Here is a 24,964-nt window from a genome sequence, read left to right as displayed (position 1 = left end):
GAATACAACAAACCAATAAACTATGCACAAGTAAAACAAAAGCGGTCGATTGAAGCCACTTTCTTATACAGTACATTAGAATCGATTGAAATGGAATCGTTCAAGAGACTCAACTTGGCAGGTGTAATTCAATGGGAGGGGGTATGTCGGCTTCCCATTGGTCGATTCAAACCCCACCCACAGAGCCAGACAAAGGGGGGTGGAGCCAAGAGGGCACTGTCAGAGGCGACTCTAGCCAATTACAAGTCGACATCCAGAAACATTTGCATAAAGGCCGCACGAAGAAAATTACTCCGTCGCACGAGGGTTATGGGATCAGCGGTCACAATTTGCGCGCGGGAATCTTCAAACCGCACGGCACAATCAACACTGACATGCAGAATTGCACCTTGATGTGCATTGACATTTCCAGCACCATCAGCAATGGATCAATCCCATTGATTAAGAACTCCCAAAGCTGTCACCGTCTCTCACGGTCACGCCATGGGAATAGTCTACCCAGCCCCTGCAAACGAGCCGATGTTGTCGCTCCATCTCCGCGATGGATGTCTTCTTGGGCTAGTTGACGCGACCACTGCACCGTGCTGCCGCTCATTAGGTCTTTAATTTGTTTCATATTGAGGCACTTCTCATAACGGGAGGCATTGCAATTTATCCCGAGGGAATAACACTGCCACACATGGAACGAGCTGGTTGACATGCAGATTTTATTTGATTTTATTCGAATACAGAAATGATCAGTAAATGACGCCACGCAATACAATGTCATTAAAAAAAAACATTGTGACCAGAGATGAACATCGTATGCGATCAAAGTCCCCATCGCAGAGCTCTGATCGGCGGACACTTGCGAGCACCTTTTCAGTATAATTTTCTGCCTGAACACACAAATAACAAAATTAGTTTAAACTCACGACCGCAACACAAGTGCACCGTGCACTTTGATTTGAATTCCATGGCCTTTCCCCATATTTTCACCGAAACATGTCCAAATCACAAACGAGCCGGGCGAATCATTCTCAATCCTCCACCCCCGGAAGGGTGGCGCAATTTTATTATTTATTGCCACAAGTGAAACGGACGACGTTGACATTTCATCCAAACAATTGCCTTTTTCTACATTATGATAGGTGACAGAGAGCGCTGCTTTATACGCACTATAAATAATGGGCAGGGTTTGTATTAATGCACACTATGGTATATGAAGGACAAGCGGCTCTCATTGTGGATGAGAGGTCACGTGTGAGCATGTGAGCAGTATCAAGTACAAAAGGTCAGGACACGTCGGGTTATTTAATGTATTTCAATACTGGCATCAAAACCTTTTAATGGTCTATTATTTAAGTTAACATTTGATCTGTTATCGTTATTAATGTCTACTTTTCTTCTTCCTGTGTGGTCACCTCGAATTTGCTGTTTACAAATGTCGACCAAGAACCCCCGAGTGAATTCAGACAACAAAACATAACTGATGAATCTTTAAAGGTTACAACCAGTAATGTAGTAAAACAAAGCTACATTCATTTCAAAGGGTAATTCATGCAGGCGTTAATGTAAATGGAAGTCGGTTTGAACATGTTAAAATAAATATAATCACCCTATGTAACCTTCACTTTTAGGGCCACAATGTACAATGAATATTCGAAGTGTAAAGAGTGTTGAAGGTTGTGAGGTTAATGTTGTCAGTGCTGATGTTACATACCAGCAATACAGCGTGCTTTTTTGTAGGGCTTCCAGTAAGTTTCACCTCTTTTGTCGACTGCACATTCCATGTAGTATCCATAGGCTTCGGAAGTATATCCAAGCTTGCAATCAAAATAAGCATACTTGCCGATGGCGTAAAAGTCTATGTGTTCGTAGCTCCTTGCAATAACTGCATTTAAGTTTGGCTTTGGCCTGTAACAGAATGCTGTGAAACAGAGAACCCCCAAAGAAGTGTGCATTTAGCCAACATAATAAAATTAATCGAAGTTGATGATTCAGAAGTACGCGAGTTGATCGTTCAGAATACAGTACCTTTCAAATTTCACATGAAGTTAAGAAAAATGCGGCATTAGGCCATTATTATAGGACAAGGGCTGTCACGAAGATGCTTTGTTTCATAGACGAGTAGATACACTGCAGTGCTTTCACAGTGGGGGGGTAGGGGGGGTGATGTAGCCCCGTGCCTTCTCCAAAATAAGTAATTTACATGTATATATATTTTTTATGTATTTGCCAATTTGTATCATGAGCTCAGCACGCAGTGCACGGCCTACTCGTTTTTTTAATAGCTCCACGGATCTTTAACGTCCACCGTGCGGCAGACAATGACGGTGGGGTGCGCACTGGTACGAACCGGGGGTCAGCCACGCGGTTCAAACTGCGAATCCGCTGCAGCAAAGTAACACAAAGTAACACACGCGCAGAGTGCTCGGCCACGTCACCTGCAGCCAGAGGAATGGCGAGTGATACATGTTCAAACGTAAAACGTTACTTTGAAATTGGTCCCAATACTCAAGCGAAAAAAGCTTTTTTTATTTTACCAGGTACGGACCCCACTGACTTATATAACTCTTTTTCAGAAGCAACATGGCTATCACAAATGGTAGCCCAGTGAAGTGGCTGATCATGTGGAAATGTATGGCAGCCAATTATACTCTAAACCGCATGTTGATTGTAAATGTAGATAGAAAAACCGGTGGACGCAGAGATAAATCCACGTGACCACAGGGAGAACACGCAAACTCCAAATATACAGGCGTCAGGGTCGGGACCGAACCCACCACCTCTTTCATACCAGGCGAGGTAGTTAACATCTCGCCACCACGGCACCCCCAATGGAAGTGCAAATATTTGTTGGTGGCCTGGAGCCATTGGTGGCAATTCCCCAATGTCATGATGACAACGATGATGACGTCATCCAATTTTTACTTCATTTACTTAAACTCTTCTAGTCTTTTCATGCACGAGGCATGTCCCTCGCCTCTCCGTGCTCACGCACAACCCGAATTACGTCCACTTTTGTTGCGTTACACGGTCGACAGCCAGGAAATACGTTGCAGAAACAATGACCGCGTGCATCACCGCCACACCGTGAACAAAGCGCTCGCAATTCACTGAAAAGAAGAGTAAACTGCAACATCTCACCCACGCATTTCCATCCCCAGGGATGTAAGAAGTGCTTTTCCACCTGCTGCCACCTATGCCACTTGTTGCACACGAGGGTGTAGGACCAATCGCGATAGCCTCCGCCGCAGCGAAACTCCACTCTCTCTCCAACCGTGAAGTACTGCTTGTCTCTGATGATCTGAGGTATGGCGGCATATCGGTCCAGGGTCGGTGGAGGGCACACAGCTGTCAACGGGAGGACGGCATATTTTTTTTGCGGGTCCATTTTTACGTTGCCGATGGCACGCACGCACGCAACGCACGCACGTCGTGACTTAACAGCACGCGTTCTGGTCTTGTCCTAAAACACGTGCTTTCTTCTAAGGGAAATCTGTAACTGCATCCAATGACATACTATAACGAACGTACCCTTACTCCTCTGTATTAACCCAGGGAGTGAAGATGAATGAATTTCGGGTGCGGTACAGGTTAACTCAAGACCAATTGAAGAGCTGGTGGCTGAATAGGTAATGGTCCTCGGAAGATGCAGTTCCGGTTAACCGTTTGCAAAAAAAAACTATTTTAAACTATCTATAGTTTGCACATTAGATCAAAAATAGCAAAAGAAACACCTCCCTATGCAGGCTACAATATATATTACTAATGTATGTATGTTGAACTTCTTTCGCACCGTACGTAGCTAACCGTGCTAATCGGAGGTGCGGAGGAAGGATAACAAACATGAAACAAAAAGCAGTCCTAAATAATTTTTTTTAAATCTAGCTTTGAAAGTGCATAGCTCCAGTGGCTTCCCAATTTCGGGAGGAGCGTTCCAGACGGCCACAGAAGCGCATCTGAAAGCACGCAATGCGGTGACCATCTTTGTTCGATGGCCAGCCAAAAGCCGCTGCTACGAGGATGACCAGAGTTCGCGTGAAGGTTTATGCCCCTTGATGAGAATGGACACACAATGTACACACAACAAGGACCTAAACATTCACATCATTATATCCTTGACTCAATCTCCTTCCCCGTGGTGTGCCACTGGTAAAAAAAGGTTTTTGTCCCACTTATTTATAAATACACTGAACAAAAATATCGATATCTGGCAATAATGTATGGCTTCCACCTACTGCTTCGCACCATCTCTTAGTGCTATGGATGTCGTGTATGTGTTCATTGACGTTCGTGTGTTCAGGGCTATGTGATGCCACTGGTGTTAACACCAGCGCATGGGGCACATGAACAATGTTGGCACTCACGCTGACAAGTGGGTGGATATCCTGACCACTGCCCATTCGGAAGGCAAGTGATTGTGTCCTGCCCAGCCAGCAAAAAACTGAAGATAAATAAACACGATTAGATATTGAATAGCTTTGACAATACTTCGAGATTTGAAGCTTTCGTGACTGCAAGGATTCATACTCTTTGGTTTTTTCGGTAAAGTCACGTAGGTAAAAAATAAAATAAAACTAAATTAAATAATTTAGTTGTTTTCATTTCTTTTAAATAATTTAGTTGTTTTCATTTATTTTCTTTTTTACCTACGTGACTTTACTGAAAAAACCAAAGAGTTTGACAATACTGTATTCACATTTTAGGCGACCTACACAGAATGATACATTCAATACAAAACTTGTTTTGGGTATTTCATATGTAAAGGCATAGCCAATAATGGCGAGGTTGTCATCAGTGTTGCCTATTTAAAAAAAAACACTTTACATTTGTTTGTAATGGTCCTTAAATACATATGTAGTGGATCTGCGAGCCACCCTCACACACACGCACCACGCAAACACGACGTCACCCGGACCAAGGCGTGCCAGACGGGAGTGTGTATTGGAGATGCGTTCAAGGGCGGAATGCGCGGGACAGGGGTCAGGGGTCAAAGGGCAGTGACGTCACCCGGACCAAGGCGTGCCAGACGGGGATGTGTATTGGAGATGCGTTAAAGGGCGCTGTGGGACGGGGGGGGTCGAGGTTGGTTGTGGAACAAGTGTAGCTGTGCATTGGTGAATTAAAGAAGTGCTTCAAACCATTCTCGACTCCTCTTCACATGCATTGCGCAGATGAAAGGAGTTCAAATCTTTGTTGCGGGTTGACTCAGCCCATCTTCCCTCTGGGGTCGATAAAATATGACTAATTTGGGGGTAAGTCAACAGGGACTGGGCAGTGAATAGAAAATGAGCACCAGCTTAATGTTCACTAAAGCAGGGAAAAAAAACTTCAACTCGACTTTGTTCAATCCATAATAATTCAATGCTACAACAAAGCAGTCAGGCAAAGCGCAGTTTGATGGAGTGAAACTGGCAAGAGACCCGCTCCACGGTGATTGTTGGAAGTGCTCGTACCCTTCGTTGCAGCTAAACCTCACAACACTGTCGGTGCCTTCCCCGCCCAGCCACTTTCCATTATCGATATTCTTAAGAGGTGGGCAGAGAACAGCTGCAACAAAAGGCGATGCGTTACATGCGCCACCCGCGCCATGATCGTGGGTGACGATGGCTCACGGCTTCGTATAATTCGTGACTGCATTACCCAGTACTAGCGACGACAATAGAATACATGTCATGATTATATTATTTTTACTGATAAGATGCCTTATACTGATGGTGAGCAGTGTGATGGCGATGATAATTCTAACGAATATGATACTTGTGAAGATAATTTTGATGGTGATTATGGTGTAAAATGATGATTACCAGTGATGCTGATAACCATGATGATAACAATGATTACAAGACTACTGAAGATGACTGTGTTCCTCATGATTGTGTGATGGTAGTGATGGGGAAAGTGACAATGCCGACGATGACCAACCATGACACTGATGACAATGTTGATAGAGATGATAACAATGCTGATGATGACTGTGATACTAACGATATTAATGGTGATAATGTCAATGGCGATGACTGTGAAATTGATGATGGTCATCTTGATAGCGATGACAATGCTGAGATGACTGTTATGAGGATTTTGATGATGATGTTGACGGTGATGACGGCTGTGACAGTGATGATGTTGATGGCGATGATGACTGCTGATGATGACTGACACTGATGTTTATGATTTTTATGGTGGTGGTGGTGATGATGACAATGCTGATGATGACCGTGGCAATGAAGATCATGATGATGACAACGCCGATGATAGTTCTCACACAGATAATGACGATGCTGATGCTGGTGGTGGTGATGGTGATGATGATAATGCAGACGATGACCGTGACACTTATGATGATGGCTGTGGCGATGAGAAAGGGCAGCACCCATGCATATGGGCTCGTGGTCACTCCACGTGCTGTCCGCTTGGCATGTGCGCAGGCTGGGACCCATCAGCTGCATTTTGCCGTTGCAACGATACCGGATGACGCTGTCGAATATCAGGCTGCTGGGAACGCTGATGGTCCCGTGAGGGATTTCAAGAGGCTCTGGGCACTGCACGGCTGCATATGGGCGAAGGAGGAAAACAGAGGGGGGGTGGGGGGTCATAAACAGCTCCAGTAAGTAACGTGACTTTTCGTACCGACGCGCTCTGCCTAAATGTAGAGCTGCTCGTTTCCATGCCTGATGGGATATGAATGCATACATCAGTCATTTATTGATGTGGTTCTCAACCCGTCTGTTGTGCCCCTGGGGTTGCAGGCTGCACCATGGCCACTGTGCAGGAGAAATCTCGAATGTGCAAAGGAAATGTCGGTGCCACGTTGTGGTGACAACACACACTGGGGTGGGGGAATGGGGTTGGGGTTGGATATCGCTCACCGCTGATGTTAGTCACAGCCGGGAATTGATAATTGAACTCATGGTTGCTAGGATCATAATCGCAGTGCCCTGATCAATGTGCCACAACTCCGCCTTCAAAATTAACCCTTTCCCGTTCCGAGACATCTGCAAGTTGCAGGGTGGTGTGTGTCCTGTTCGCCGATGAATCTCGGAACACGCGAGTGGTTAGCGTTAATTTATTTAGAGAGGCCTAGCGCCATTGTTTTTAAAGACACTGTATTCACCGAGGAGAATGATAGCTGGTTCCAAACTATGCCACACGCTCTCCTGCATGGCCTTGTGGGAGTTTCGGTACCAATAAAGTTATTTTATTTTTTCTTTCGGTACGATGACGTACATGTACGTACATGTACGTCATCGTACACGTATGTCATCGGAACATCATCGGAATGGAATCGGAAGAAAAACTGATAACGTAGACACATACGTCATCAGAACGGGAAAGGTTTAAAAGCAGAACATCTGAATTGGTAAGTGTGCGCAAGATGTACTGGATGCACTTACGTTCACACACAGGAGAGTTTGGTAACCAATTTCCATCAGCCATGCATTCTCTTGTCATTTGCCTTTCTCCCATAATATATCTGGAATTTAAAAAAAAAACAAATAACAACTTATGAGTTTTTATAAAATACTGAATTTGTGTAATGAAAGCATTAATCGTGTTTAATTGTTTGCTTTGCTTATTCATATAATGTACTGTATGCTTCCTCTCTGTAAACTGTTACACAGCGATATTTACACAAAGTGATTATGCTTTATTTCTTAGGAAACGTGCGTGCCATGTCGAAATGGTAACGTGGTGAATCCGTTAAAATTTTAATAACACGTAACTTTGTATCTTGAAAAACATATCGCACACTTTGTTTATCCATTGTACATAAACACTGGCACTCAATGTAGACCTAGGCATTTTTTGGCCGATTTTTTAAGTCACATTTTATGAAAGTTGTATCGGAGTAAACTTTGAAAAGGGAGGAATATACATTTAAGAAGTAATTAGCAGTGTCTCTCACCCGTGGTTACAGTGATATACGATGTATGCTCCATACATGAAATCCGTTCCATTAAAATACCCATTTTCAATTTCTCCTGGGAAGCTGCACTGTTTCGCTGAAAAACACGTGAAAATTAACAGCAGTTAAATGAGGATGGACGTCATGAAAACGTTGAGGACCTTTCCTTTAAATAGCATGCTCGTCGCTTTGACACGCTCGCCACTCAACATAGTTGTCACCTGACATCACACAGTGATAGAGGGTAACACGCGAGTCCCTGTGCGACTGCCGATGCACGGGCACATGGTGCATCCTCTGACACAGCAGCTACACGAGTCGCCCTCTGGCAGATAACTAAATGTTCAGTCACCCGTTGACAGTTGAGTACACGGGTCACGTGGCTACTCACCATCTGATGGGCCACCAGCATTGAGAGTGAGTCAACCCTCCAACAGCTGCGTGCAAGTATCAGGTGACCACACGATTCGCCCACTGTGAAAGTCACCCTCCGATGTGTGGCTCGAAGTGTGTGCGAGTCACCCTTTGGACAGCCGAGCTCACGGGTCACATGGACTGCGGATAACTCATCCCTCTAATTCAGCTCTCAAAAGAGGATTTCGTCGTCGTCCTCCCCTCGCACATCCGATTAGCACGCACGGTTGGCTACATACGGTGCCGAAGAAAGTCAACATACATAGACATACGCAACATTCAGTCACTCTCCGACAGATAGCGTGCGTGCGCGAACCAGTCGCGCAACGACAGCGGAGCGGAGTCGTCCCTCCGACGGGCGAACGACACCAGCCGGGCGTCGTCCCCTGTGCGAGAGCGACGCGAGTGACCATTCCGGACGACGCAGGAGCAGCGCGTGGCGGCTACTCACGCTGGCACTTGAGCTTCTGCGGGGTCCACTTGGCCAGACCGTCGATGTTGACGCACACGATGAAGTAGGACGAATCGCGCGACACTGTGTAGCCCGGGTTGCAGCGGTAGCGCACGTTCCTGCCCAGCTCGTAGCTCTGCTGAGTGCTCCACAACTGCATTGCGTTGGCGATGGGGGGCGGATGCTTGCACATGAGAAGGGCTGGGGTGCGTGCGCGTGTGCGTGCGTGCGCGTGATGGGACAGAAAATGACACGCTTATCTAACGAATAGCATTTGCAGAAGCACAACAGTGGCATTAACGGTGGCAAACACTTTCTAGTAGTAGGTGCATCATTTGTTTAACTAAGAGAGTAAATAACTGGCTTGTTGAGATACATGATACATTGCCTCTTTTGCAAGGAAGACCTGGGATATATCAAGTCAATTTATAATACAAAGACCATTTTTGCTACTTAAATTTAATACAAATTCAAACGTGGCTAAGTAAATGATGTGTGCACTTTAAACGTTGATGAGATGGTGAGGAGATCAGAGTTGGGTTGAGGTGAAGTTGTTCTTGATTTTCAACAGGTGCAGCCATTCATTCATTCAAAAATAAATGTTATGAGGGGTCTGAGTAGCTCAAGGGTCAGGCACTGAGCTCGTATTGCTAAGACCTGAGTTCACATCCGGGTAGTCACCAATAATTAATCTGGGTTCCTAAGTGTAGTAAGTTCATGGTCGTGGCCTGGTGTCTAACGGCTGCACATACACACAGAAAAATAATTTTTTAGTTTTTTAACTTAATTTTGATTATTTCAGATTTACAATCATTAATTTGCGACGCAGTAAACCATTTATGCGGCGTTAAAAAGTGTGCCCCATGAGTTGGCAAAGAGCCCGCGTGAGTGAATTCAGAAGTAACTCTGCGATGTTATTTTCTGGGGGGGGGGGGGGGGTGGCATTCAGGGTGGTGCACTGCTAGTTGTAAAGTGCCAAGTGGAAATGTCTTCGAATGTCATCATCTAAATTGGAATGTGATGTAATTCGTAAAAAATAAACAAACACAATAAAAGAATGACGAGTGTTCTCCGCTCACCCGCGCTACTCAGAAAATTAAGAATTGCCTTCTACCCCACTGATAATAGCAGTGGTTCTCAATCCGTGGGTTCAATAGGGGGTGGGACACACACACACAGGCTGAGGCATGAATACTGTGCATGAGAAAGTGTCCAATGCGGTTGGGCAACATCCGTGCCTTGTTGCTGCGACAAAACACGCTAATGCATGACACAAAACAAATTCCTTACAACATTTTGACTAGAATCGTGGACACGTGATCTATCTCTCTGCGTTTTGGCTGTAGTAGCCTGGGGGAAGGGGAGACCTTGGGACCTGAGAGCGGGTGGGGGGGTTGTTGAGGGTGAGGGGCGTGGGAGGTGTGAGTTCCAATGATCTTACAACAGTAACAGGTTGACAACCGCCGGTTTAGCTAAATATATGTACATGCATTTTAAAAAAATTAAAAGGTCCATAATGTCAGTTGGATTGTTCAAGGAAATGTAGGCATTACGTCTGCAGTAAGGAAGATTTTTCGGGCCCCATGTGCCATTATCGAGGCACTGGAAGGTAGCATTGCCGTCCAGAATGAAGCCTGGCTGACATTCATATGTAATGGTTTTGTTGTCATCGATGTTGAACGCCGCTTCTCCGTGCTCTACCCATGGGGGCCTCTCACACTGCACCTCTGAAACCAAAGTGCAAGACAAAAACACTCAATGGAGTTGGTCAAACATCCCAAAATACGATATTATTATAGGACTGCAGAGCTTGGGAAATTGTTGGCACCGGTTCTGGCTACCTTCTCGCTTGTCTGGTTTCCCACACCTCTGAATGTTGTGAGCATTACAATTGATAAATGATCACATTTACGATATGTACAGTATAAGCTAATCAGGGAGTGAGACACTCTTTATGAGGTTGTCAATAGGAGAAAAACAACTATTATGGATTCAACAAAGGTGCACATAAAATATTTCTGTTAAGAAAGATTTTAATTCTTACCTCGGCACTCCGGAACTAAGTTATCCCAATTTCCGTCATCTTGACATGTGGAATTGTTCGCTCCAAACACGAAGTATCTTCAGTCGTGTCAATAAAAAAGGAGTTAATTCAACATCAACACCAGGCTTACCAACATGGTTTCATACAGTGGCGGCTCCTGCAAAATGTCTCAGGGGGGGCAAATGTCTGGATGATTGATAAGGATAAGGTCCACCCATGCAATGGATAAATTAACAGCTTAAGCATGTAAAGGCAACTTCACTTCTTTAATATTAATGAAAAATAAAGTGACTCTTACAATACATCTTGTTTGTTTCTATACTCACTATTAAAACAAACCACTCAAGTTTCTTTTATTAAAGATTCCACTAGGTGGCGACAAATTATATTGTTGGATGAAACGTGCTTACGTATGATGACGTAAGCACGTATGATTACTTAAGCACGTTAGTGCGAGCCCTCCCGGAAGCCATAGAGAATGCATTGCAGTGCCCCCCGTTCAAAAAAAAACATATTTGAATGTAAGTCTATGGGAACACTCTGGGCGATTCTCAGCTGGAGGGAAATCGCCCAAAAAGAGGCGGTACTCCACAGAACGTAGCATGACGCTGATTGGACTATATCCAGAGGCACAGTGACGGCTAGCGTGACTCTGTGGTTGAATGACATTGGTGGTGCGTCGCCCAATCGCCCTAATGAAGAAACCGCCCCTGGTTTCTTATACACATTTGGAGGCCACACATTGTGATGAGCAATGAAGCCTTGTGGCTCAGCAGTAGAGCTGGCAGCTGCTCGCAAGTGGTAAGTTGCCAGTTCGTATCCTAGTTGGGCGGTTGACTCAGCCCATCAACCCTCAGGGGTCAATAAAATGAGTACCACTTTTCTGGGGAAATCAACAGTAGCTGAGCTACCTTTTGGCTTCATCTGGTCGAACACCGTATGAGACTAGGCTCTAAGGAAAGCTGTCTCTGGTGTGGACCAATCAGTTTCAAGGACAATGCATGAATTATTAAGAGTGTTATTTTTTGTTTGCATTCTGACTGCAAGTATTGTGGTTAATGTAAACATGATCCCTTGCAAAAGGTTTCAGTTTTGTCGCTAGAAAAAAAGGGAAAACCCCTATTATTATATTTTGGTACTGGCAAAGGAGGCCTCATAATTACGGTGCATCATACTTTTTGGTTCTTTCGGTCATCGAGTGTTTGCCACTATGCCATCCCTCCTACCTGAATGCATAATTACAAGAGAAACCCTCTCATCAGGTACCCTATCACGACACAGCTCCTATTATTCACAGGAGCTGTTGGGTCGCCAAAAACCCCTATTATCACTGGCCCTATTCTTGCCGCGGATAGGTGGAGTAAAGTCGTGGATAACCCTGCAGCTAATAGGATCTGCGGAATTGATCCCCGACATTATCACGGATAATTAGGCGTTCTCGTGTACAATGATAGCTGAACCTAAGCCGAAATTAACCTTATTAATAATGCGTTAATTATATAGCCTGATTCATGCTAATAGCATACCATAACAGTGTACATTAATTCTATACTATGAGGACCAAATCCCATATACAGCCACTACAAAGCAAATGAAAACCCCACTGCCAAGCAAAATAAAATAAAAGCATAAAGAAGGAGATGGCACCGAAACAAAAAGCACAAACAACAGAAAAGGTTATTGCGACGAAGAAATTAGTCCACGAGGTCTACACACAGCAGAGCGCAATCCCAACTTCCCAACCAAGCCAGGAAACCTTCTCAGGAGGGGCCGGTGGTGGAGTAACCAAAAAGTTACGACCAATTTGTACCAATCGGTCCAATGTCCAAAATGTGATTGCCTATCTTTCAGCGTATGCCTGGATGAATAAAAATGCATTTAGTTCAGATTTGAAATCACATGATGGAGTTGATATGTCCAATGTGGAGTGAGAGGCTACTCCCAGACTGCAGGGGCTGTGCATGAGAAAGCTTGTCTACCGATGGTTTTAAGTTTACCTTTTGGGGTGGAGAGCAGAGCCTAGAAAAGATGAACGGAGAACCCGGGGAGGGGAGCAAACTTAAATCAGAGGGGAAACATAGGCAGGGGCGAGCCCGTAAAGAGTTTTGAAAACAGCCTTCCTGTGTCTGCACTCACCCTCTCCGACACTTGAATGTGACTGTGGACCCAAAGGTGTAGAATTGTCCCTCCACAAACCCGTTGGCAGGGTTCTCCGGACGCCCACAAGTGACTGCAACACAAACAAAGGAGGGAAACCTAGAGGAGACAGCTGACACCTTTATCAATATTCGCACTGCCCACTAATACATCATCACAACCTTGAGAAACAAACTCCCAGGAGGAGCACTGAGAGGTGGGCAGTAGAGTAGGCTGTCGAGTAGGCAGGTGAGCAGGCAGGTACACGAATGGGAAGGTGAGTGTAGATGGTGAGCAAACACTTCCTGAGTGCGGAGGAGAGTGGGGAAGTAAGTAGTACAACTTTGTGTGGGCAGGTGGGTGGGCAAGTGGAAAAGTGCGTCGGCAGCTACATGAGTGGCTGGGTGAGTGGGCAGGTGAGTGTGGAAGTGGGTAGGCAGTTACATGAGTGGGTAGGTGAGTGGGAAAATTGGTAGGCAGCTACATGAGTGGGTGGGTGAGTGAGTGGGCAGGTGAGTGGGGAAGTGGGTAGGCAGCTACATGAGTGGGTGGGTGAGTGGGGAATTGGGAAGGCAACTACATGAGTGGGTGGGTGGGTGAGTGGGCAAGTGAGTGGGGAAGTGAGTAGGTAGCTACATGAGTGGGTGGGTGAGTGGGTAGGTAAGTGGGGAAGTGGGTAGGCAGCTACATGAGTGGGTGGGTGAGTGGGCAAGTGGGAAGGCAGCTACATGAGTGGGTGGGTGAGTGGGCAAGTGAGTGGGGAAGTGGGTAGGTAGCTACATGAGTGGGCGGGTGAGGGGGCAGGTGAGTGGGGAAGTGGGTAGGCAGTTACATGAGTGGGTAGGTGAGTGGGAAAATTGGTAGGCAGCTACATGAGTGGGTGGGTGAGTGAGTGGGAAGGTGAGTGGGGAAGTGGGTAGGCAGCTACATGAGTGGGTGGGTGAGTGGGGAATGGGAAGGCAACTACATGAGTGGGTGGGTGGGTGGGTGAGTGGGCAAGTGAGTGGGGAAGTGAGTAGGTAGCTACATGAGTGGGTGGGTGAGTGGGCAAGTGGGAAGGCAGCTACATGAGTGGGTGGGTGAGTGGGCAAGTGAGTGGGAAAGTGGGTAGGTAGCTACATGAGTGGGCGGGTGAGGGGGCAGGTGAGTGGGGAAGTGGGTAGGCAGCTACATGAGTGGGTAGGTGAGTGGGGAAATTGGTAGGCAGCTACATGAGTGGGTGGGTGAGTGGGCAGGTGAGTGGGGAAGTGGGTAGGCAGCTACATGAGTGGGTGGGTGAGTGGGGAATTGGGAAGGCAGCTACATGAGTGGGTGGGTGAGTGGGCAGGTGAGTGGGGAAGTGGGTAGGCAGCTACATGAGTGGGTGGGTGAGTGGGGAATTGGGAAGGCAACTACATGAGTGGGTGGGTGAGGGGGCAGATGAGTGGGGAAGTGGGAAGGCAGCTACATGAGTGGGTGGGTGGGTGAGTGGGGAAGTGGGTAGGTAGCTACATGAGTGGGTGGGTGAGTGGGGAATTGGGAAGGCAGCTACATGAGTGGGTGGGTGGGTGAGTGGGGAAGTGGGTAGGTAGCTACATGAGTGGGTGGGTGAGTGGGGAATTGGGAAGGCAGCTACATGAGTGGGTAGGTGGGTGAGTGGGCAGGCACTGTTGGCCCTGCTCACTTTGACACAGGAAGTACGGGCTGCTCCACCGCAGTTTGCCCGGAGAGTCGTTATCACTTTCGCACACAATGGAGAAGCGGCGCGCCTGGATGTCAGTGAAGCCACTCTGGCAGGCGTATGTGACCAAATCCCCCTCCCTGTAGATGTCCTCGCTCCACCCACTCACGACGTCCGAGTGAGGCAGGTCGGGTGGAGTGGAGCATGAGCCTGCAAATCACACAAAGCATTCAAATGGAACGATTCTTCCAGTGCGAACAAAAACATATCTAGAGCAATTCAGCTTCAGCTTCTTCACAGCGAGTTTTACAATCACAGGTACCAGAAATGCACCTGTGAACGAGAGGCTAGCATAATTGGTGTCTCCGTGCCAATATGTTCTTATGTTCCAGGAGGGCTTGTTTAGGGATAATTGTGGCCCAAATGGAAAGAACCCCAGAATACTATATGAAGAAGAGTATACTTTCGATTTAAAGCTTTCGTGACTGCAGGGATTCATCTTCTTGGTTCTTTCGGTAAAGTCACGTAGAAGGGAAGTAATACAATAATAAAAATAAAACATAATAAAAAAACGTCGTGAGAATTATTTTTTATTTTTATCATTATATTAATTCCCTTCTACGTGACTTTACCGAAAGAACCAAGAAGATGAAGAGTATACTTTTTGGTTCTTTAGGTAAAGTCACGTCGGTATAATTTTTTTTTATTTTATACCTACGTGACTTTACCAAAAGAACCAAAGAGTATGGATCCCTGCAGTCACGAAAACTTCAAATCTAGAATGAAGAGGAGTCTTTGCCCACAATGTAACCTGTTATATACTTGACTAGCTTTACCAGAACCGGCCCTAGACCTTTGGGGGCCCTAAGCAAAATTTGGTTGGAGGCCCCTTTGATGTATGATTTTTTTCACCCACTAGCTAGCAGTGACTCTAGGGGGCCCTCTGCTGGCCACGGGGCCCTTTGCAATTGCAAGGGTCGCTTAGTGGCTGGGCCGGCTCTGAGCTTTACTATTCGGTATCGCCCGGGACTTGGATTGTTGTCTTGGATTAATACACGGCCTACGCGGAGGGTGGGGGGGTGACGTCAGCAGGCACACTGCGTGACGCTGCCGCATGCGGGTGACATCACAGATGTGACGTCACCGCTCACTTGCCGTGCAAAATATATCCATTATTGCGCCCCCCCCCCCCCCCCAAATTCAAAAGTCTATTTTTATACTTTTTGCATTGTGTACAGTCTGGAAGCTACCCACATGCCAAATTTCAAGTCTGTTGCATGTTGGGAAGTATGCCAAACATTTCGAACAGACACACATATTCACAAAGTTTCCTTTTATGTATATAAACTGATGAAGTAAGAAAACTCTTGTCCCAGGATAGTCCTTCTCGTACCAGTTCCTACTAGAAACAGGCTTAGAAATGACATCTACCACAACCGGTCCAGCATTTTCCTTGAGGTGAAGGTAATCGCTACCTGAAAGTGGTGAACTGCAATGACCTGAAAACATTCACTTAGATTATTGAAATTATGCATTCCTAGGACGACTAATAATACCATCAATTCTCCCGCACATTCGATGAGCACGGTTGGCTACGTACAGTGCGTGTTGGGAAGTATGCTAAACATTTCGACCAGACACACATATTCACAAATTTCCCTTATATATATTTCCTATTCAGGGTGGTGTTATGGGCAAATGTGTTGACTTTGTTTTTTGCACTCGTGCAATATTGCCAATGCAAGTTTAAACAGTCCCTCTGGCTCCAGTACTAAACAAATCTGTCTGGATATTTCAAATGATTTTGCAGCAAGCTGTGCTCTGCATAATTCTAGATTTGAAGCTTTCGTGACTGCAAGAATTCATACTCTTAGGTTTTTTTCGGTAAAGTCACGCAGGTAAAAATAAAAATAATAGAAATAATAATAGAAATAAAATAATATAATAATGTAATAAAAAAATGTTTTATTACTATTTTATTTCGATTATTTTTATTTTTACCTACGTGACTTTACCGAAAAAACCTAAGAGTTTGTGCTCCGCATAGTCGGGGTGGTGCCCTTAAGGCAGACCCATTTCCAGCAGCGCTTCATTCTCTAGCCCTCTCACCTTTTGGAGTCTTGCCGGGAGACGGACGGGGAGGCACAATTATTACTGGAGTTTGTTGTACGTTCGGTGCAACATCTTTTGCAAAAAAAGACAGGAAGAAGAGCACCGTTAGGGGTTTCCAATTTTAACATACACAAGTTACACCGCTCGATGGCAAATGCAGAATGTTGGAAGCAGGCACACCATGAATACTCATCAACTTTACGACCTTACTTGATCTTGCTATGGTAATGTTCGACATCGTTAGAAATTAAACATCATATCCCGTTGCTACATTTGCTTGTGAGGATTGTACACGTGGAAATGTAATTTGTTTGGCTGTGTCAGGCAGTGGAGGGTTCTCAACAGCACACATTTGTTCATATTCTTTGGTTCTTTTGGTCAGATGTTTACTGTGACCGAAACCAAAAATCAAGTGTAAAATACAATTCTAGATTTGAAGCTTTCGTGACTGCAAGGATTCATATTCTTAGGTTTTTTCGGTAAAGTCACGTAGGTAAAAAATTAAAATTAAAATTACTAAAAGTAAAATAAAAAAAAATCACGACGTTTCGATTGCAACACAAGCAATCATCATCAGGTATAAATGAAATAGCAACAAAAAATTCTAACCAGAAAAACTATAGACAGACATATAAGCAGACAGATATCACCAAGATACAGAGAGAGAGAGAGTAACACAGGTGTAGGGGTGTTAGAGAGAGAGCCCGTTATGCATGGCAGCTTATGGCAAACAAACACAGTGGGCGGGGCTACGTGAGTGCACGGGGAGGTGCTCTCTACGACGTCCGCGCCAGGTACCCCGGGGGGGCTGATTCGGAGTTATGATCCCCCGGGGCCCCACCCCTCAGCGGGGGGTTGGGTATAAAAGGGGATGTAGCGGAGGGCTCGGGGTTCTTGTTAAGCTAACCAGTGAAGACTGAAGACGTCTTAGCTAGAGCCCTGGACTCCCCTGGTTCGCCGTCCTTATCAGGTCCGAACAGGACCGAGCCAGCGGCGTGGTCCCGAGATCCAGAGCCGGTGCTCTTGTCAGCGCTGGTCTGGGACTCAGGGTACCGGGCCCGACTTACCAGTGTCGGGCCAGATAGCCTCCCCTAGCCCGTTAGAGGAGGACTAGGAGGCAGGCTAGGAAGTAGCTAGCGCGTGTATCCCCAGCTAGCCGGGTGAGGGGACCACCCCCTCTAGTGTTGTATGCCACAACTGTGCTGTGTGAATAAACCCGTGTGCCTCCAACTCCGGCGTCCAAGAGTCGTGAACTCTATTACACAGGTACAGAGAGGGAGATCGTCTCTGTGGAGTGGCCTTAAATAGGCAGAGGGGGCGGGGGCAGATAGGTTATTGTAATATTCCAAAACCAATCACACAGTATCAGCAAGCAGCATTCCTCACAAGGACCAACTATAGAATCAGGATTTGCATTTATAGGGGTTTAAAATACCTCAACTCAGAGCACCTAACATCACATCTCATCTCACTCATCCCAATGCCAAGATGTAATACAGGGTGCTTAATTTTGTTTTAACACTTCTGAGAATGTTCAACAATACCACAATACATGTGCATTCGGGCTCTGGAGACCACCTGGAGACGATTCCAGGCACGTGTTGACAATGATGGCGAACAAGTGGAGACTCTTTGACTTGTTGAAGCTATTTACATTACATTTGTTATCATGTTACAGCGTATTAATCCGTTCTTTTTCCATTTTAAAACGATAGTACCATATAAGTGTTAAACACATTTTGAAGCACTCTGTATTTCAGCCACGGGGATCCCCAATAGTAGCTATCCCTGTGTGGGCGAAGGTGAACACAGCACTGGCTTGCCTATTGGCAGGCCAATAGCAACATGGCCAGTAGGAGAATATGCTATTGGTTTTCCGAATTTAGCAATTTCCAAGTATTTTTTTTGCTTAATTGCCAAATTGGACCTTGACATTGGCACACATGGCCTGCTCCATTTAAAATAACATCATGGGATATTTGACATCCACGCAAGGTAGACGGCGTGCATTTTCAGTTAACACATCCAGAGTGTTAACCTGGGCCCTCTCGACCAACCGCTGACCAGAACGGCGATCCTCTGCAACAAGCCGCAAGCGTTGCTTACCCAGAGGCCGCGTCACTGCCCCAGAATATTTGGACGTATTGGCGGTACACCGGTGGAGCATAACACAGCGGTTCGCGTAAAACAGTCTGACGATGCCGCTGTTGCCCTTGAGTGAGCTGAAGGACTCTACATCAGAAGTTGCGCTTAGATCCAGCAGCCGCCTTCCCATTCGGGCGTGTAACACCACGAGTCGTTTTGGTTTAGCTATATTTGTTTGTTGTAGTACAGAGTTAAGACTGATAACTTTAATCTAAATTGTCTTATGGGTGTTATTGTTTGACTTGCATACTACTGGATTTTTGCACACAGCATTGATATACGGTGCTTTTTCTGGAAGATTTTGCTGGGGTTTTTTCCTGAATTTTTCTGTTTGCGCATAGTCACTTTAAGATGTTTCTTGTTCATGTTTTTGTTTGTTGCGGTTGCACCCGATTCAAGAGCCGAATGGCTCACAGGGCTATACCAAATAAATGAAACTGAAAACTGAGTCGTGATCTTTTGATGCCACCGTCCGCACGAGAAATGATTCCGGAGGTGATTTGAGGAACACGGAGCAGCCAATCGTCATCAGGCTGAGTGCTGCTATACGGCAACAGACTGTGAAGCTTCGTCTTCTGGCTGCTTCGAACATCATCACGAGAACTGATTTTAACGCACCACCACCCAGCAAGATTTTCTGACCGGGGTTGTGAATCGTGGGAAAATTAATAATTGCGAAGATTTCGTTAGTTCAATACCGCGCACCACCGGTGTAAAGCCAATACGGTCATTTGACCCTTACAAGACCGTCTGCCAAAGCTAACATTAGATGTGGAATGCTACGGCACCCGTGTAAACTTTGTGGCGGTGCCGTGGGGTGTAGAACGGTCAATTCTCGTGCAGGGGGCCACCACACCAGGAGGGTGCTTGTTGCCAGCCTGCCTTCAGCAGGTTGTCTCGTTCACCACAAGGGGGCTACGAAACGGAGCCATTGTTCCATTGTCCAGCGAGTAGACTTCAGCAACCGTGTTACTTAATTGATGGATAGTCGGTAGAGGTTGGAGGGCTTTACTCAATAAGTACCCATAGTGTTGAAAAGCGGAGGTATGGATTGAGGTGGGGTCAAGCTCTCTTGTTCTGGAGGTGAAGTTTGAAATTTTGTGCCAAGGTGAGGAACTGCAAAACAAGTTTAAAACAATATAAAAATGTAACCAACGCAGGTTTGATTTTAGTGATCACAAATGACAACAAGAAATCAGCCTGAATATGCACAATATCTCCTGCATTTGCTATTTCCTAGACTAGTGAAACTCGTCGTCACTCTCACCTTCCCCCAATCTCTCACCTCCAAACTGCAAATTATCCAGAAGGCCATCACTCATAGAAGAACCACATCAACCCAATCCTAAGATCCTCTCCACTGACTTCAGTCAATCCAAAATCCTCCAGACTCCCCCCTCCTCCCCGCCAAATTCTCCCCTCTCATCACACTCGACTTCCCACCATGTGCTCACCACTCCAGTAACCAGGTCACTCTGTCAAAACTCTCACTTCTATCGATGCCCTTGTCTATTTGTTGTAGATGTACTCGCACACCACTGATTTCCCTCGTAAAATAGCAGGGCGATTGCCTAAACGGGACCATCTGTGTAACGCATCAAATCAACTCAAACTCGGTTAACCTCTGCTCGTTGGTTGGTTACTAATTCTCTGCTGGAATTCACTTCTGCTCATCGTTACTGTGCCCATTCAAATCACGACTTAAGGCCGTCTTCTTTTCTGCCTATAACCAACCCCCCCTAATGTATATATTAAAAAAAACAGCTTTCTCGATGTTACACAAGTTCAGATACAACTTTTGTCGTTTAAAATGATCATGGCTGTCAGGTCACGTTAATGTCACATCTTCACGATTCATTTTTCATGATGAATCTGAGGTCCAACGGTAGGGATGTAGCTCAGTGGTAGAGTGCTTGCTTCAAATGTATGTATAATGTTCTGAGTTCAATCCCCAGCGACGATGTCGCTGTTGTCCTTGAGCGAGCTTCAGACTCTTCATCAGAAGCTGCATTTAGATTGAGCAGCTGCTTTCGCATTCGAATGTGACACCACGAGTCATGATCTTCTGATGCCAACGTCCGCACAAGAAATGATTCCACAATTGAATCGAGGAACTGTCCGGCCAAGTCTCGGGCACGAGTCAAATCTGCCTTTGTAACACGGAGCCAATCCTCATCAGGCTGGGTTCCATACGGGGACTCACAACAGACTGTTAATATTCGTGATCAGCTGCTCATAACATTCGTCTTACGACTGCTTCGAACATCACGAAAACTGATTTTGGACGCAACGACCTCACAAGAATTTTTGACTGGGGGTTGCGAATTACGTGAAAATTAATAATTGCGAAAATGTAGCTTTTTTTGTCTTTTTTATATCGCGCACCACCGGTGTACAGCCAATACGTTGATCTCACCCTACGGCACCCATGTAAGCTTTGCGGAGGCGCCGTGTGGTGGAGAACACACGTTCATTTCTAGTGCAGGGGGCCACAAAACCAGGAGGGTGCTTCTGCCCACTTACCATCAGCAGATTGTCTCGTTCATCACAAGGGGGCTACGAAAACCGGACCATTGTTCCATTGTCAAGCGAGTAGAATTAAACGACCGTGCTACTTAATTCATGGGTAGCCGGTTGACGTTGGAGGGCTTTACTCAATAAGTACCCATAGTGTTGAAAAGCGGAGGTGTGGCGTGAAGTGGGGTCAAGCTCTCTTCTTCTGTAGATGAAGTTTGAAATGTTGTGTCAAGGCTAGGAGCTGCAAAACAAGTAAAACAATGTTAAATGTGACCCACGCAGGGTGGACTTTACCAAGTGATCACAACTTGACAATAACAAATCAGCCTGAATATGCACAACATTTCCTGCAGTCGCTACTTCCTAGACTAGTGTAACGCATCACTCTCACCTTGACCCCTCCTCAATGGCCGTCCCCCAATCTCTCACCTCCAAACTGAAAATTATCCAGAAGGCCATCACTCATAGCAGAAACCACATCAACCCAATCCTCAGATCCTCTCCACAGACTCCAGTCAATCCAAAATCATCCACAGACTCCCCCCTCCTCCCCACCAACTTCTCCCCTCTCATCACACTATACTTCCCATCATGTGCTCACCACTCCAGTAACCAGGTCACTCTGTCAAAACTCTCACTTCTATTGATGTCCTTGCCTTTTTGTTGCTGCTGTACTCACGCACCACCCATCTCCCTTGTAAACCAGCAGGGCGATTGGCTAAACGGGACCATCTGTATAACGAATCAAATACACTAAAATTCGGTGAACCTCTGCTCATTGGTGAGTTGCTCATCCTCTGCTGCAATGCACTTCTCCTGATCGTACCTGTGCCCATTCAAGTCAAGACTTAAGGCCGCCTCCTTTTCCGCCTATGACCGATCCCCTAATACATGTATATGAAACAGCTTTCTGTTACACAAAATACATCTCTCCCATATGTTGCTCGACTCCTGTGATGCACATCCTACTTCATGTCCAGCGCCTTGAGATGCAGCTGCATTCATGTGCTCATTAAATACCAAAGTGTTACGATTCCACCGGTCAGTTATCAGCAATGCTAACTGTACAAGTCAACAACTCCTACATTTCCATGAAATCAAATTGCAATCAATGCCCGATTCAGCAAGCTACCCTCTATCTTGCAACGTGTCCCACCGATTGCAAACTTTTCCCCCCTCTGCCTTAGTTTATTCCACATTAGTTACGCTAAACCTTCCACGAAGTTACGTTTGAATCTTTCATGTTAACCTAGAAAATTGCTTGTCATCACGATTAGTTCGCTGGCATTCAAACCGTAACCAATAACTTACTGAATAAAACTGAAACGGACGGCCATACAATGACAACTGTTCTGCAATGTTAACATGAGGATGTCTGCACACTGAAAATAAGTGACACACCGCCTCGCAATTCAGGATTCAAGGCTTTACAGTATGGAGCCGCATAAGACCTTGTGTGCAAAATCTAATACAATTATAAACGAAAAATTCAACAGGCACAGACTCATAACCATCATAAAAAAATAATGCAATTAAGTTTCGAAAACGTTGTATTTGTGTGCAAAACATCGAAATACTCAAGGGAAAAATTGGCAGCCACGCTCTTATGTATTTCACAAGCGTGGATTTGAAGTTTCAAAGCACTCCTGTGCCTGAAGGCAAGTTTAATAAGGCCCTGCTTGTATGTACCTGCATTAGCCGGTGCAACAATGATGCAGATCAGCAGGAATCCCGCAGAGAATACGCATTTGATCCAATATCCATTGGGCCCCATGGCAATATTTTCCCTAAGATGTTGGCGCACACACAACAGCTCAAGATAAGCAGTCGACAATGTGTTAGTGTTCAAAGTTTGAGTTGTTTCAACAGGAAATGCAACATCACAGAAACAATTTCGATTAAAAGCTTTCGTGACTGCAGGGATGCATATTCTTGGTTCTTTCGGTTAAGTCACGTAGAAGGGAAATAATAAAAATGAAACAATAAAATTCTCACGACGTTTCGGCCACAACACAAGCAGCCGTCCTCAGGTGAAGAAACTGAGCCGTCGGAAAGACAGCGTCCTAATGAACACGTATCAAGCTGTGGCTTGGCTGCTGCAGTTCTATATTATAAAACTTTCCCTCCCTTTATTACTGCTAATCCTACATAATACACTAGCATAATATGACTTTTTGACCCCCCCACCGCTTACACATTCCGCAAGGACTAACCCCATATCTGCATTTGTCATTAATATGCTGAATTCCTCTGTTGGTATGTCAACTCCTTTGTCAAGGCTCTCTCCTCCTCCCACCCAGCTTAAAATACGCTGCCAAGCTTAGCAGTGTTCATTAGGATGCTGTCTTTCCCGACAGCTCAGTTTCTTCACCTGAGGACGGCTGCTTGTGTTGTGGCCGAAACGTCGTGATAATTTTATTGTTTCATTTTTATCATTTCCCTTCTACGTGACTTAACCGAAAGAACCAAGAATATCACAGAAACAATCTGGATTTGAAGCTTTCGTGACTGCAGGAATCCACAGTTTGGTTCTTTCGGTAAATTCACGGAGGTAGAAAAAAGTTCATATATACCTATAAAAAGCCTCTTGTCACGGAAGCTCTCCCTCCTGTTTCAGCAGTTTCCCTGCTGTGATTGTCTCACCTGATGACGGTCGCTTGTGTTGCGATCGAAACGTCGTGATCGCTTATTTTTTACCTACGTGACTTCACCGAAAAGAGTATCACAGAAACAGTTCAATACATTGTCCCTTTACTTCAAAGTAATGTCGCTTACAACCAAACAAATCCCACCAAGTGTCCTACAGATGCTGCATAGTCCTGCTACGCACGACAATCAAGTATACAAAACACTCGTCATCAGTCACACAGGCACATATCTATACACATTTTCTAGACTGCTGCTTTCGCGTGGAGAATACAAAAACAGAGAGCTCTTACCACGCGCGGGATGTGGGTTTGCTGTGGCGTTCTAAGCTCCACTCTGGGCTTCCAAGGCTAACCGCACACGTGTTTGCCCAACCTTCCCCATGTACCCCCCCCTCCTCCCCCCATCAAACAACACAGCAAGGCAATGATAAGAATTCGGCCTTCTGGTTTCCCAGAAATTGCAGCACAACGCATAAAAAGGATGCTCGCTGTGGAATTATGTCGCTGGTTCAATTCTGCGGGCATTAGCCACAGTAAGCATTTTTTTAAAATAGACTTAAGAATCAGAATCTTTACTTATACTGGGAGGAATCCGATGAGCTATGAAGCTCTTTTCACAGACGTCCGGTAGGGGCGGGTCAGAAAGTTAGAACAGTAAGCAATGCAGAGAAACACGATAGGAGTGCCAAGTATTGGAAAGGTAAGAAAATCACGACAAAAAAAACGATTTTACCAGGTAAAGCCCAACGGAGCTATTAGGTTCTTTTTCAGAAGCGACTTAGTCACAAATGATAGCTCAACGAAGTCGCTTAACATGTGGACATTTACTGCAGCAAAACTCCAAATGCACGTTGACTTTAAATGTGTAGGGAAATAAACCGGCGGACTCGGAGAAAAAAAATATCCACGACAATGGCGAGAGACACGCAACCTCTAAATATAC

General features: G+C 45.6%; 1 protein-coding gene across 3 annotated transcripts; it reads right to left on the bottom strand.

Moving 5' to 3' along the window:
* Nucleotides 1-690: 690 nt before the first annotated feature.
* On the bottom strand, nucleotides 691-24,409 carry LOC144731247 (complement component receptor 1-like protein). 3 transcript variants are annotated; one of them, XM_078612273.1, is made up of 18 exons: nucleotides 24,313-24,409; nucleotides 23,063-23,160; nucleotides 21,522-21,614; nucleotides 19,880-19,972; nucleotides 16,709-16,783; nucleotides 14,603-14,809; nucleotides 12,940-13,033; nucleotides 10,804-10,880; nucleotides 10,313-10,486; nucleotides 8,760-8,960; nucleotides 7,895-7,991; nucleotides 7,383-7,462; nucleotides 6,362-6,538; nucleotides 5,442-5,535; nucleotides 4,353-4,429; nucleotides 3,130-3,336; nucleotides 1,703-1,909; nucleotides 691-878 (listed from the first exon to the last, which is right to left on the bottom strand). In XM_078612273.1, the coding sequence occupies exons 2-18, from the start codon at nucleotides 23,145-23,147 to the stop codon at nucleotides 862-864; spliced, it is 2,055 nt and encodes a 684-aa protein (XP_078468399.1). In that variant the 5' UTR covers nucleotides 23,148-23,160; nucleotides 24,313-24,409; the 3' UTR covers nucleotides 691-861. The 3 variants fall into 3 exon arrangements, with proteins under 3 accessions (XP_078468399.1, XP_078468398.1, XP_078468397.1); XM_078612272.1 differs by lacking the exon at nucleotides 19,880-19,972 and adding an exon at nucleotides 23,947-24,078 and having other exon boundaries at nucleotides 24,313-24,371; XM_078612271.1 differs by lacking the exon at nucleotides 24,313-24,409 and adding an exon at nucleotides 23,947-24,079.
* Nucleotides 24,410-24,964: the final 555 nt, after the last annotated feature.

Source organism: Lampetra planeri, chromosome 38 (genome assembly GCF_965212315.1).
Source record: "Lampetra planeri chromosome 38, kcLamPlan1.2.h2, whole genome shotgun sequence".
In the NCBI taxonomy this organism is placed as follows: Eukaryota; Metazoa; Chordata; class Hyperoartia; order Petromyzontiformes; family Petromyzontidae; genus Lampetra; species Lampetra planeri.
Note: the sequence above shows the minus strand (reverse complement) of the source record. Positions and strands in the feature narration are given on the sequence as shown.